This window comes from Pelobates fuscus, chromosome 12, assembly GCF_036172605.1.
Source record: "Pelobates fuscus isolate aPelFus1 chromosome 12, aPelFus1.pri, whole genome shotgun sequence".
Taxonomy (NCBI): Eukaryota; Metazoa; Chordata; class Amphibia; order Anura; family Pelobatidae; genus Pelobates; species Pelobates fuscus.
Genome location: NC_086328.1, coordinates 133771724 through 133785492, shown reverse-complemented (window position 1 = coordinate 133785492; position 13769 = coordinate 133771724). Strand labels below are relative to the sequence as shown.

The 13769-nt window shown below is 40.0% G+C and overlaps 1 protein-coding gene across 2 annotated transcripts in view; it reads left to right on the top strand.

Annotated features, from left to right (window-relative positions):
- The window catches only part of ANO3 (anoctamin 3), a 349289-nt gene that overhangs the window by 269100 nt on the left and 66420 nt on the right, over nucleotides 1–13769 (top strand). For both annotated transcript variants that reach the window (XM_063438288.1, XM_063438287.1), the window contains one exon: nucleotides 5973–6033. In XM_063438288.1, coding sequence (XP_063294358.1) covers nucleotides 5973–6033 — 61 coding nt within the window. The remainder of the gene's footprint in view (nucleotides 1–5972; nucleotides 6034–13769) is intronic.

The window sequence follows — 13769 nt, the reverse complement described above, 5'->3', positions numbered from 1 at the left end:
ACTCGAGTATAAGCCGAGTTGGGGTTTTTCAGCACAAAAAATGTGCTGAAAAACTCGGCTTATACTCGAGTATATACGGTAGCTAACATACGTAGCAGTGCTGTACAATAATTATGTAACAAAATATCAAATAAATGATGACAGATTATTTATGGTAAATATAAATACCCAGAAATTCTGGACTTGGAACCGATTTTAAACTGTGTATAACGTCTCATGAAGTAGAGGCAATTGAGAAAACATTATAAAATATTTACTTGATTTATTACATTAAAACTAAACTAAAAGTGTATTACAATTCTTTAAAATACTTGTTTTAAATGAACTCTCCAGTGCCAGGGAAAACATATCCGTTTTCCTGGCACTGCAGGACCCTGCAGTGCCCCTCTCCCTCCCACCCCCCATCCCAAGTTGCTGAAGGGGTTATAGCCCGTTCATTAACTTATCGCCTGCTCTCCTCCCCCACTGACGTCAGCTGGCGGGGGAGACCTAAGGCACATGCGCGGCAATGGCCGCCACACGCATTAGACCTCCCCATAGGAAAGCATTATTCAATGCTTTCCTATAGGGATTTTGGCAAAGCTGGGGGTCCTCACATAGCTTGAGGATGTCCAACATCGCTTAAAACACTTTTCGTGTAATAAGAACATGGAAGGCCCTCTAGTGGCTGTCTGATAGTTTATAAAAACTGCAATAATTACACGTGCAGGGTTAAGGGTGATGGGAGTTGGCACCCAGACCACTCCAATGGGCAAAAGTGGTCTGGGTGCCTGGAGTGTCTCTTTAAGTTTATGGTGGAATTGTAGAGCAGAGCGTTTAATGATTGACTATAATATAATTGGCTGCCATGTTATATCCAATCACAGTAGTGTAACCATTTTATGTTGTTCTTGGAAGAAATTGATGACACTGCTTTTTCCCAAAGTCGTACAAGCTGAGCTAATATGGACCTTCATTAGATGGATGTGTACCGTTTAATGTATAATGTGGCTTTCCCAGAATTCCTAGTGTGCTGTCATATGCTGAGTACAGGGAGACCCCACATGTATTGTAGGAAGAAGTGGATATGTGGGATTGCACTGCAGAACTTATATTATAAATTATTCCAATGTCATTGAGGTATTAGCCGAAATTTCCATGGAGAAAATAAGATCTATTTGCACATTTGACAAGTACAACGTATAGAAGATGTGGTATCTAGACATGTGCAATCGTTTCGTTCCGAATGTATATTCAGATGAATTTTTTAACATTTGCGGACATTCGGATGCTTACGAATGTCTGAAGTGCCGAAGTTCAGAAGTTCCGAAGTTCAGTAGTTCGTGCCGAACCGAACATAATTGCCGAAGTTCCGAATTGCTTTGGATTTCTGATAAGTGGCAAAACAAAATTACGTGAATGATGACAGGAATCTTGACCAATAAGCTAATTCCTGGCACTGGAAGTCCTATAAATGTGCAAGTGGTTGTGGTGGCAGTCCGGGCACTGGGAGGCGGGAGCCCTATAGATGTGTAAGTGGTTGTGGTGGCAGTCCAGGCACTGGGAGCCCTATAGATGTGTAAGTGATTTGTAGTAGATAGGGATGGTGGGGTATAGATGGGCAGGGGGCTCCCAGGGCCAGGACTGCCACCACAACCACTTACACATCTATAGGACTCCCAGTGCCTGGGCTGCCACCACAACCACTTACTAGACATGTGCAATTTGTTTCATGGAATTCGGACATTCGGATGCTTACGTAGTTCCGAAGTGTCGAAGTTCCGAATTACCGAAGTTCTGAATTGCCGAAGTTCCATAATTCAAAAGTGCCGAACTTAATGCCATTGGTCCTAATTGCCAAAGCAGACGATTTTTTTTTTTACTTGCCCGAATTTCCGAACCGAACCAATTTATTTGCCCATGCACATCCCTAGTGGTATCTTCTCTACTGCGATTCCTTTAATATTGCGGGATTGTTTTAGAAAGTGAGGGTTTATTTTTTTTATTTTTTTTTCCCAAAGTGTTTTTGAGAAAATAAATCCACAGAGAAATCCAGCATTGGTTCCACGGTTAATATTAGCATCACCCATGAGTCATCACCCATGAGTCATCACCCATGGGTTGTGTTTTACGATTAGTACTAGGGATCTCTGCTACTATAAAGGCGATGCCTACATCCAACTGCTTCATACACAGAGAAAACAATTTCTTCCTTTTGTCCCCTGGGCTTACTATTAGTCATTACAATGCCAAGTTTAGCAAGGTGATTCTAATTAATAATCAAGCTGTTTATCTTTCTGTAAAGAGAGCAAACTTCAAATAACTCCTGAAAGCAGCTCGGCATTGCTTTATATTTATTTATATCACTGTCAAATCATCACTACGTTCAAAATAATATTTTATATATAAATATATGCGTATATACGGTTCTTTATCAGAGCATCACGTAAATCCTGAATACTGGTAAATGTCTTCACAGCTTTTGCTATCGCTTCTTCTGCTAGAAAGCTATTCCAGTTATCTACCATATATTACTTATTTTTCTTTTAGGAAAGGTAGTCTATTAAAAAAATAAAAACTTCCTGCTGCCCTTATCTATAGAATCGAACCAGGGTGAATACATACACTGTTAATATAGGTCAGGGGTAGGCAACTTCAGGCACTCCAGATGTTGTGGGCCCACAATCCCCTTGCGACCATAATGCTGGCAAAGCATCAGGGGAAATATTTGTTTGTGGATAAAACCACAATATATGATGACCTTGTTTATAAAAGTTGTATGCAAATTAATGTAAAGCTCCTCACGACCTGGCAACAGCACAAGAAATGGGAGACAGGAGCATACATTATATAATGTGGATGACTGCTACTGCCCAGTAGAAATAGATAGGCAATCCAAACCAATATGTTCTAAATACTTAATACATTTTTAATGCAAAAGCAGCGTGAGTTTGAAAGTACTTAAGATGGGTCTCAAAGTACCGGCCTGGAGCCTTCCACCCATTATGCAGTGGTTTGTCTAAGTCTCAGGCATTCCATTCTCTGTCCCAGATTGCTGGCACCCTTGTACACATCGGCACTGAAATCATGCCCCTTTTTTGTTGTATATGAGAAGGCTGGCTAGCTGTGAGCCTCTCCCAGCTTCTTTAGTAAAGTTACCACATACAGCAGTCGTGTTCCAGAACCTCAATAGTGAGGCGGGTTGGAGCACAAAAAGTAGAGAAGCAGCCTCCAAGGGGAGCTTGGCTAATATTCAACGACATATTTTATGTGTAAGTTTGTACTGGAATGTGATTATAAAGTTGTGTAGATGTGTGTGTGTGTAAATGAGCAAGGCTTTGTGTGTGGGAGTACCAATTTGTGTGGTTGGGCACACATCAGGCAGTTTGGATCAATGGCCCCCATGGAGGACAATGACTTAGCCAGTAATCATCATGTACATTCACTTTGAGACCACTAATATAAGTTATTCGATGCACCTCATCCCTCTACTATCGAAGTTCAGAGCATACATCCTGCCCTCATACATGTGTTTTTACCAAAATATTAAAACCCTAAGTGAAAGCATCAATCAGCCATGGAGTGACAATAATAAAGTAGGGTGAGCACCTCGAGGGATTCCACACCCATGTTAGCACACAGCACACTGTTACTTAATGTTTCTAATTTCTAAATGTTCACAGTTATCATATCTAGCACAAGAATTGAGATCTAAGAAATATAGTGTAAAATTTACATTTATTACATATCCCGTATTTTACCCAGTAAAAAAACAAATACAAGATATGAAATCACTGAGATCAGGTAGACACTCATTAGCATGTCCATTAGTTAGTGCCCTTTCAGGTTTTACAGAAACTATATGTAACACTGCTAGAACTCGTACTGTTTGCATATCACACTAATCCCATCCAAAGTCCAGTATTGAAATTCTAACAACTTCCCTCTGCATGAAATATAAAGCCACCTCAAAGGATAATTTGGCCTTCAATGGATCTCGTTATTAAGGTATAGCTGACAGCCTATTAGGTACAATGAGCAGGGGCTTCACATGTTGGTTGCTGCTATATAAATTCCATGTAATAAAGTGGTACCTTAATTTGTAGTTGCCTTGCACATAACATCAGTATCCTGTATCATGTGGGTAGATGAATCTCCAAAGCTTCTGTTTTTGGAAAAGCGTGTGGTCTCACAGTATTTCCCTTTATTGTGCTATATTGACATGTCTATGAATATCTACAATATACACAGACACTATTTAATATGTAGATATATTATTCTGAATCACAAATATAACTCCTTGCAAATGTTTCCATATTTTCAGACTAATCAGAGCAGAAGGAAGTATCCCATTCATATCCTTATGGATGTCGTTAATTCTGTAGCTTTACTTTGTGTTTCAGCCAGCAATGATTTATGCAATGTTATAATCACATTGTCCTTTATTAAACTCTAATTACGTGTTAATATGTAGTTTGAATAGATCACAATTGACAGAGTATGTAATATAGTCCATATTCTTGTTATAATCTAAGGGAAACTGATTCATTTATCGACTGTATTTTTCCTTTTAACTGAACATACCCTTTGTCTAACCACTAAAGCAAGATAATAAAGCCACGTATGTGTATTAGGTAGACTCCCATCCTCGCCCACATACAAACACGCAACAGTCAAATGCATGAGGGATAGGCAACAGAGTGATGAATTGCACAGGTTAGTTTCCATGATGTAATAGCAGGCTATTTATGTAGGAAAGAAAGAAATAGAGAAAGAAATAGAGAAAGAGAGAGAGAGAGAGAGAGAAAGAGAGAAAAAAAAGAAAGAAGGAAAGAAAGAAAGAAAGAAAGAAAGAGTGAGGGAAGGAGGGAAAAAAATAAATGCAGGAGGGAAGAAAAAAAAAGCAAGGAAAGAAGGAGGGAAGGAAGAAAAAGGACACACTATGTTGTGTTTAAAATGCTTGAGGCAGAGATGGCACTGGATCTGAGCTTAATAGACTGGATTTTGAGAATAATATGAATCCAGTTACAACCAAGCCCATGTGTAATAAATGCGAAATTACAGAACGCCCATAAATGCCCGAATAGTCAATATAGGGATTCCTAATTAAACGTACCCATTCCAAAATCACACAACTAGACATATATTAACATGCATACATTATTGACCAAACACATTAAAGGACCACAATAGTCACCCAGACCACTTCAGCTCAATGAAGTGGTCTGGGTGCCAAGTTACCCAGGTTTTAACCCTTCAACTGTAAACATAGCAGTTTCAGAGAAACTGCTATGTTTATATAGCAGGGTTAATCCAGCCTCTAGTGACTGTCTTCTTCACAGCCGCTAAAGGGCTCTTCTGCGAAAATCGCATTGAGCACGCAGAACGTCCTTAGGAAAGCATTGAGAAATGCTTTCCTATAGGTGTTTTTAATGCGCGGGTGGCTCTTGCCGCGCATGCGCATTCGGCTCCACTCAGGAGCTGATGTCGGAGGGGGAGGAGAGGTCACCAGCCCCGAGGGAGCCCGGCGCTGGGTAAAGGTAAGTGGCTGAAGGGGGGACCTGCGGGTGGGGGGGGACCTAAGGACTAAATAGTGTCAGGAAAACGGGTGTGTTCCTGGCAGTATAGTGGTCCTTTAAGGTTTCTTCAACATGTATCTTAAGTTGATCAGGGCTTTTAGAGTTGTATGAGCATTAATTATTATTATAAAATGCTGTTAGTATATCCATCCATCCTTCTAACCATCATTATCATTAAGTAATGTCCATTTGGACACCACCCTAGAGGAGAAAACATAGGGTGGATAATACATCAATTAAAAGGAAGCGCCACCATGAAATTAAAAGCCGTATTATTTACACATACAGAATGTTGTAATATGTAACTTAAATATATGTTCTATTTCCAGAATAATGCTGCCCTTGTTGTGTTATGTTGTGTTGTGTTCTGCTGAGCTTGTTGTGTGACATTGTATTATTTTTTTTCTATTTCAGGTTACTCATTTGTTTGACAATGGGGGCACGGTGTTCTTTGCAATATTTATGGCAATATGGGGTAAGTGTTAATTTACATTTTTATGAAAATCTATTTTTTATTAAATTAAGAGAGAAAGCTGCGTTAATTGCAAACTGTCATGACAGTATCAAAGAGTCGTTCAGTTAGGGTTATGATCCAAATAATTCATTAATTCAGTTGTGTTGATATCAAAATTCTAAAGTTTTGCAATTAGAACGTGCATGATGAGTCTCATTGATATGACTTTTTAGTTTGGATTCCAATATTGTTGAATGAGTAAGGCAGTGGCTGAGTGACAGGCAACAGAGGGTTGTAGTCAATGGAGTATATTCGAAGCATGGACTTGTCACCAGTGGGGTACCTCAGGGATCTGTACCTGGACCCATTCTCTTTAATATTTTTATCAGTGATATTGCAGAAGGTCTTGATGGTAAGGTATGTCTTTTTGCTGATGATACTAAGATATTTAACAGGGTTGATGTTCCAGGAGGGATAAGCCAAATGACAAATGATTTAGGTCAACTAGAAAAATGGTCAGAGCTTTGGCAACTGACATTTAATGTGGATAAGTGCAAGATAATGCATCTTGGACGAAAAAACCCAAGGGCAGAGTATACAATATTTGATACCCTTCTAACCTCAACATCTGATGAAAGGGATTTAGGGGTAATTATTTCTGATGACTTAAAGGTAGGCAGACAATGTAATAGAGCAACAGGAAATGCTAGCAGAATGCTTGGTTGTATAGGGAGAGGTATTAGCAGTAGAAAGAGGGAAGTGCTCATGCCTTTGTACAGAGCACTGGTGAGACCTCACTTGGAGTATTGTACGCAGTACTGGAGACCGTATCTTCAGAAGGATATTGATACTTTAGAGAGAGTTCAAAGAAGGGCTACTAAACTGGTTCATGGATTGCAGGATAAAACTTACGAGGAAAGATGAGACGGGGGGGGATATGATAGAAACATTTAAATACATAATACATATATCTTAAATTAGAGGGGCAAAGTTTTAAAAATAATATCGGGAAGTATTACTTCAATGAGAGGATAGTGGATAGATGGGCCGAATGGTTCTTATCTGCCATCACATTCTATGTTTCTATGTTTCTATTAATTATTAGTTTTCAAAATTGATAAATTATAGGGATTGAGATTTACTATTAAAAGTATTTGGCAGCATAACGCAGCACTCTCACATTGCAAAAAAAAAATATATATTTTTTTGTTCTCCTAGACTAACAGTATCCCAATGCTTTGCTATAAGAAGAGTTAGCAACATTTGGCATCATCATGCTGTGCAGACTTTTTTAGGAACAGCAGGTTAGGAAGTGACAACATTTCAGCAAAATAAGGCATTTGACCAGATATTTCGTAACCTGCAGTTCCCCATAATCTGCAGAAAAAAAAACATTTTTTGATTGCCCGAATGTTCTTCTATTTTTGCAAGTACAGATTGGGCCATGCCCGCTCCTTCATTGGGAACACTTATCTGGACCAGTTCTCCATCATTGGCATATTGTGGGGACCACGAGTGCTGACCCCTTTTTTGATACTTGCCGTGTATGATGATACTGAATGTGAAAACGTTCTGCTTTGTCTTGATGAACAAAATCATTTGGAAAGCATATTAAATCGAGACCTTGGTGTTTAGAGTTTGCATTGGGCCTGTTGCTGACAACTTGTATAAGTCTAATTACAGAATCTTATCCAGGGGTCAAGTCCTGGGGAAAAAAGTGTGGGAACTCACCCAAGATTCCGCCTCACCCCCCTCTTAAAAAAAAATACACTCCTATGCATATAGTGCAGTGCAGGGTGTGTATAATGAATGCAGTGTGTTTGTAGTGAATGCAGAGTATGGATAATGAATGTAGTGTGTTTGTAGTGAGTGCAGTGTGTATAATGAATGTAGTGTGTTTGTAGTGAGTGCAGTGTGTATAATAAATTTAGTGTGTTTGTAGTGAGTGCAGAGTGTGTATAATGAGTGTAGTGTGTTTGTTGTGAGTGCAGTGTGTGTATAATGAATGTAGTGTGTTTGTAGTAAGTGTAGAGTGTGTATAATGAATGTAGTGTGTTTGTAGTAAGTGTAGAGTGTGTATAATGAATGCAGTGTGTTTATAGTGAGTGCGGATTGTATATAATAAATGTATTGTGTTTGTGGTGAGAGCAGAGTGTGTATAATGAAGTGTTTGTAGTGAGTGCAGTGTGTATAATAAATGTAGTGTTTGTAGTGAGTGCAGAATGTGTATAATGAATGTAGTGTGTGTGTAGTGAGTGCAGTGTGTATAATGAATATAGTGTGTAGTGAGTTCAAAGTGTGTATAGTGAATGTAGTGTGTTTGTAATGAGTGCAGAGTGTGTATAATGAATGTAGTGTGTTTGTAGTGAGTGCAGAGTGTGTATAATGAATGCAGTGTGTTTGTAGTGAGTGCAGAGTGTGTATAATGAATGCAGTGTGTATAATGAATGTAGTGTGTAGTGAGTGCAAAATGTGTATAGTGAATGTAGTGTGTTTGTAGTGAGTGCAAAGTGTGTATAGTGAATGTAGTGTGTTTGTAGTGAGTGCAGAGTGTGTATAATGAATGTAGTGTGTGTAGTGAATGCAGTGTGTAGTGAGTGCAAAGTGTGTATAGTGAATGTAGTGTGTTTGTAGTGAGTGCATAGTGTGTTTAATGAATGCAGTGTGTTTCTAGTGAGCACAGAGTGTGTATAATGAATGCAGTGTGTTTGTAGTGAGTGTAAAGTGTTTTTTAGTGAGTGCAGTGTGAATAATAAATGCAGTGTGTTTGTAGTGAGTGCAGAGTGTGTATAATGAATGCAGTGTATTTGTAGTGAGTGCAAAGTGTGTATAATGCATGCAGTGTGTTTGTAGTGAGTGCAGAGTGTGTATAATGAATGCAGTGTATGTAGTGTGTTTGTAGTGAATGCAGAGTGTGTATAGTGAATGCAGAGTGTGTAGTGAATGCAGAGTGTGTATAATGAATGCAGTGTATGTAGTGTGTTTGTAGTGAATGCAGAGTGTGTATAGTGAATGTAGTGTGTAGTGAGTGCAGAGTGTGTATAATGAATGCAGAGTGTGTATAGTGAATGTAGTGTGTTTGTAGTGAGTGCAGAGTGTGTATAATGAATGCAGTGTGTATAATGAATGCAGTGTATGTAGTGTGTGTGTAGTGAATGCAGAGTGTGTATAGTGAATGTAGTGAGTGCAGTGTGTACAGTGAATTTAGTGTGTTTGTAGTGAGTGCAGAGTGTGTATAATGAATGCAGTGTGCGTAGTGAATGTAGTATGTTTGTAGTGAGTGCAGAGTGTGTATAATGAATGCAGAGTGTGTGTAGTGAATGTAGTGTGTTTGTAATGAGTGCAGAATGTGTATAATGAATGTAGTGTGTTTTTAGTAAGTGCAGATTGTGTATAATGAATGCAGTGTGTGTGTGCTGGATTATGTGTGTGTGTGTGTGTGTGTGCTGGATGATTGTGTGTGTGTGTGTGTGTGTGTGTGTGCTGGATGAAGTGTGTGTGTGTGTGCTTAATGAATTGTGTGTGTGTGTGTGTGTGTGTGTGTGTGCTGGATGATGTGTGTGTGTGAGCTGGATGAAGTGTGTGTGTGTGTGTGCGCTGGATGAAGTGTGTGTGTGTGCGCTGGATGATGTGTGTGTGTGTGTGTGCTGGATGAAGTGTGTGTGCTGGATGAAGTGTGTGTGTTTGTTTGCTGGATGATGTGTGTGTGTGTGCTGGATGAAGTGTGTGTGTTTGTTTGCTGGATGATGTGTGTGTGTGCTGTATGATGTATGTGTGTGTGTGTGTGGGCTATGATGTGTGTGTGTGTGTGTGCTGGATGATGTGTGTGTGTGTGTGTGTGCTGAATGATGTGTGTGTGTGCTGGATGATGTGTGTGTGTGTGCTGGATTATGTGTGTGTGTGCTGGATTATGTGTGTGTGTGCTGGATTATGTGTGTGTGTGCTGGATTATGTGTGTGTGTGCTGGATTATGTGTGTGTGTGTGTGTGTGCTGGATTATGTGTGTGTGTGTGCTGGATTATGTGTGTGTGTGTGTGCTGGATGATGTGTGTGTGTGCTGGATGATGTGTGTGTGTGCTGGATGATGTGTGTGTGTGCTGGATGATGTGTGTGTGCTGGATTATGTGTGTGTGTGTGCTGGATTATGTGTGTGTGTGTGCTGGATTATGTGTGTGTGTGTGTGTGTGTATGTGTGCTGGATTATGTGTGTGTGTGTGCTGGATTATGTGTGTGTGTGCTGGATTATGTGTGTGTGTGTTGGATTATGTGTGTGTGTGCTGGATTATGTGTGTGTGTGCTGGATTATGTGTGTGTGTGTGTGCTGGATTGTGTGTGTGTGTGCTGGATTATGTGTGTGTGTGTGCTGGATTATGTGTGTGTGCTGGATTATGTGTGTGTGTGTGTGTGCTGGATTATGCGTGTGTGTGTGCTGGATTATGTGTGTGTGTGTGCTGGATTATGTGTGTGTGTGTGCTGGATTGTGTGTGTGTGTGCTGGATTGTGTGTGTGTGTGTGCTGGATTATGTGTGTGTGTGTGCTGGATTATGTGTGTGTGTGCTGGATTATGTGTGTGTGTGTGTGCTGGATTGTGTGTGTGTGTGCTGGATTGTGTGTGTGTGTGCTGGATTATGTGTGTGTGTGTGTGCTGGATTGTGTGTGTGTGTGTGTGTGTGTGCTGGATTGTGTGTGTGTGTGTGTGTGTGTGTGTGCTGGATTATGTGTGTGTGTGTGTGTGTGTGTGTGTGCTGGATGATGTGTGTGTGTGTGCTGGATTATGTGTGTGTGTGCTGGATTGTGTGTGTGTGTGCTGGATTATGTGTGTGTGTGTGTGTGTGCTGGATTGTGTGTGTGTGTGTGTGCTGGATGATGGGGGGGGTGCATTTGCTTTTTAACCTTTATATGTTTTTTTTTACTTTATTCCCCCCTCCCTGCTTCTTACCTTGTCAGGGAGGGGGGAGATCGCCATGTGGTCCGGTGGAGGGAGGCAGCCGCTGCACACAGGGACCCATCACACGCGGTGTTCTTCTCCACCTCTAACTCTCGCGAGACTCGCCTGTGCGGAGAGTTGCCATGGTAACCCGTGGCAACGCTCTTACAGCTGCGGGTCTCGCGAGTGTTAGAGCTGGAGAAGAACACCGCGTGTGATGTGTCCCTGTGTGCAGTTAGCAGGGCAGGTCCTGCAGGACTGGTAACGGGAACGGCGTTCCTGCTTTGGAAAAAGTGCAGGAACGCCGTTCCCATGCGTTCCTGCAGGACTCGAGCCCTGATCTTATCAACAAAAATATTAAAAGAGGCATACCTCCCAAATGTTTTAAATCTGGTGGAAGTGGGGCCGGAGGGAAACTCACAGGATGCATTTATAAAAATACACAAACCCTAGGCTAATCTCTCACTTTCATCTCTCAACCAAATCCAAACCAAAATCGGTGTCCTGTGATGAGGACAGCTGTGGGCATGGTAAAAGGAGGTTGGTTGATGTGATTCGCATCACTGGCACTACCCAAAGTGGCATAACTGCCCAGAAAGGGGGCTGGTGTGGCTGAAGGATTGGAATGTCAGTTGGGCATGCTTCATGTCAATCACGAAGGCCGGCTAACTGACTGCGGACTATGCAAACAGTGGTGTTTCAGTGCCCTGAACTTGACTCAAATGTGTCCAATGATGAGCTTGTGTTGCAATGATGAGCTTGTGTCCCCAGAACTCATTCCCCTTCGTCCCTACTTACTGGCAGGCTGCAGTCTAGCACAGTAGTAAGTCACGCAGGTTCTGTTCCTCTGCATCCTTGCTAAGTTCCCATACTTAGTGACGTACACTTAAAGAATAGAAATAAAACCCTTCCAATCATTCAGTTCATAAACCAGCCTTTAGACTTCTTTTGTTTTTGTCACTTCATTATTTGTAGTAATCTTGTTCCTATGGGGAAGTACAGGCTATTTCCGTTTGCAGGCTATCTGTGGTCGCAATTTAATAAAAGCTCACAGTTATCTTTTTGGTTAGAAACTGTTTATTCTAATTATTCACATCAAATATATTGTGATTTTCGATATGACTTCTTTATTTTTGTGATCACTCCTTTTACTAAGTAGAGACAAACAGATAAATGAATTAGAAGAGGCAGTAATTACTAGTTAAATCATGTATTTATTTAGGAAGGGCTAGTGTACAAGCCTTTTATTTTCAGACAGCAGAAATTGGAATATCTGAACATATGATGGAGAGCACCAAAGTCCATTTAGTTAATATGTGATTTTAATATCTGCACTGTGAAACACACATTATCAACTCACACACATTTGTATCTTATTTTAATAAAAGTTATGTTTTAAACTTTTTATGGTTCATTAGATTATCCATTAAAAGGCTTTATTAATGTTTCCCACATTGTAGATTGTAAATTAATGTTTGCATCCAGTTTCTTCGTTGTATATTTCTGTGCTTTACAAATCCAAAGGAGAACTCTTTAAGGGTTCTAAGCTATATAATAGTTTAGAATTCTAAGTATTTTTATAAACAAAATATCAAAGAATAGCTTTGGAATGTTTTATATAAAAATAGTTTTTCTCTTCACAAAAAAATCATGAAATTATAATAGCTTAGGCAGTTAAAGAAATTCTCAAAGCACCATACCCACTACAGCCTGCTGCAATGGTTATGGTGCCAGGGTTACCCTGGTGCTCTCCGAGTGTAATTTGTCAAACCATTTAAGAATTATTTAAAAAATTATCTAGGTTCCACCGGCTCCTGCAGCCCAGGTTTCCAGATGCTTGCAGGAGAAATTGGTTAGCAACACGGAGCTAAGCAAGGTAATGCAGGGGCATGATCATTGGATGACAGAGCATCAGTTGAGTGCTTTCAGCCAATGAGCACAGATGTAAATTTGGCCAGTCTGGATTCTCCTGCATGAGAGATACAGCAAGGGCTCCCAGTGTACCAAGGTAAATTGTCAAACCTTTCTAAAACAGTTAACAAATTACACTTGGAAGGCACTAAGACACTCATGGAACCATTACCACTATAGCTGGATGTAGTGGTTATGGTACTTGGAGTGTTATTTTATTAAAATGAGCTCAGTATTTATTAAGACCTCCGGTTAAATGCTTCACAACAGGGTACACTCAGCATTGCATCCCTCAATGATTCAAAAATATATGTCAGATTTTTCATACTTGGCTATGTGGGCTCAGATTTTCCAAAGCATGTGCCAATTAAATACAATTTACTGTTTGATGATAAAAAAATAAAAATGTGCGTGGCTGCTGTTATAGCCTGCAGCAGAAATCATTAACCAAAAGGACACCAAGTTAACCTTCACAGGTAATTTTCCAGCTATCAAATCCAAATAAAACATTCAGATAAAAGATAACTCCTAGTATTAGCTGTACCATACAATCTAAGATCGCCCAATTGGGCATCCTCCAGTTCTTGTTCAGCAACTTTCTAAATTGTGGAATTTCAAGTGAGACAGGTTTTAGTAAGTACCAATGTTTAGGAAGACTTTGTTTCTAGTAGTTTTCCAAAGTCGCTCCAGTACAAACATGTTCTAGACCACATTAAGAATGGTAATTACCTGATATTGGCACTTTGTTAATTATTGGAATGAGAGGGTATTCATGAAACATTTGATTTGAGTGAAATTACTATTAGCATTGAAGCCAAAATAACTTAAACTAGAAGTAAAATCTCCAACTCGCAGATTGTATTTTGTTTTCCTAAATCTAACCATTGATTTAAGTTGGAAATGAAGTGAACAATGTAGT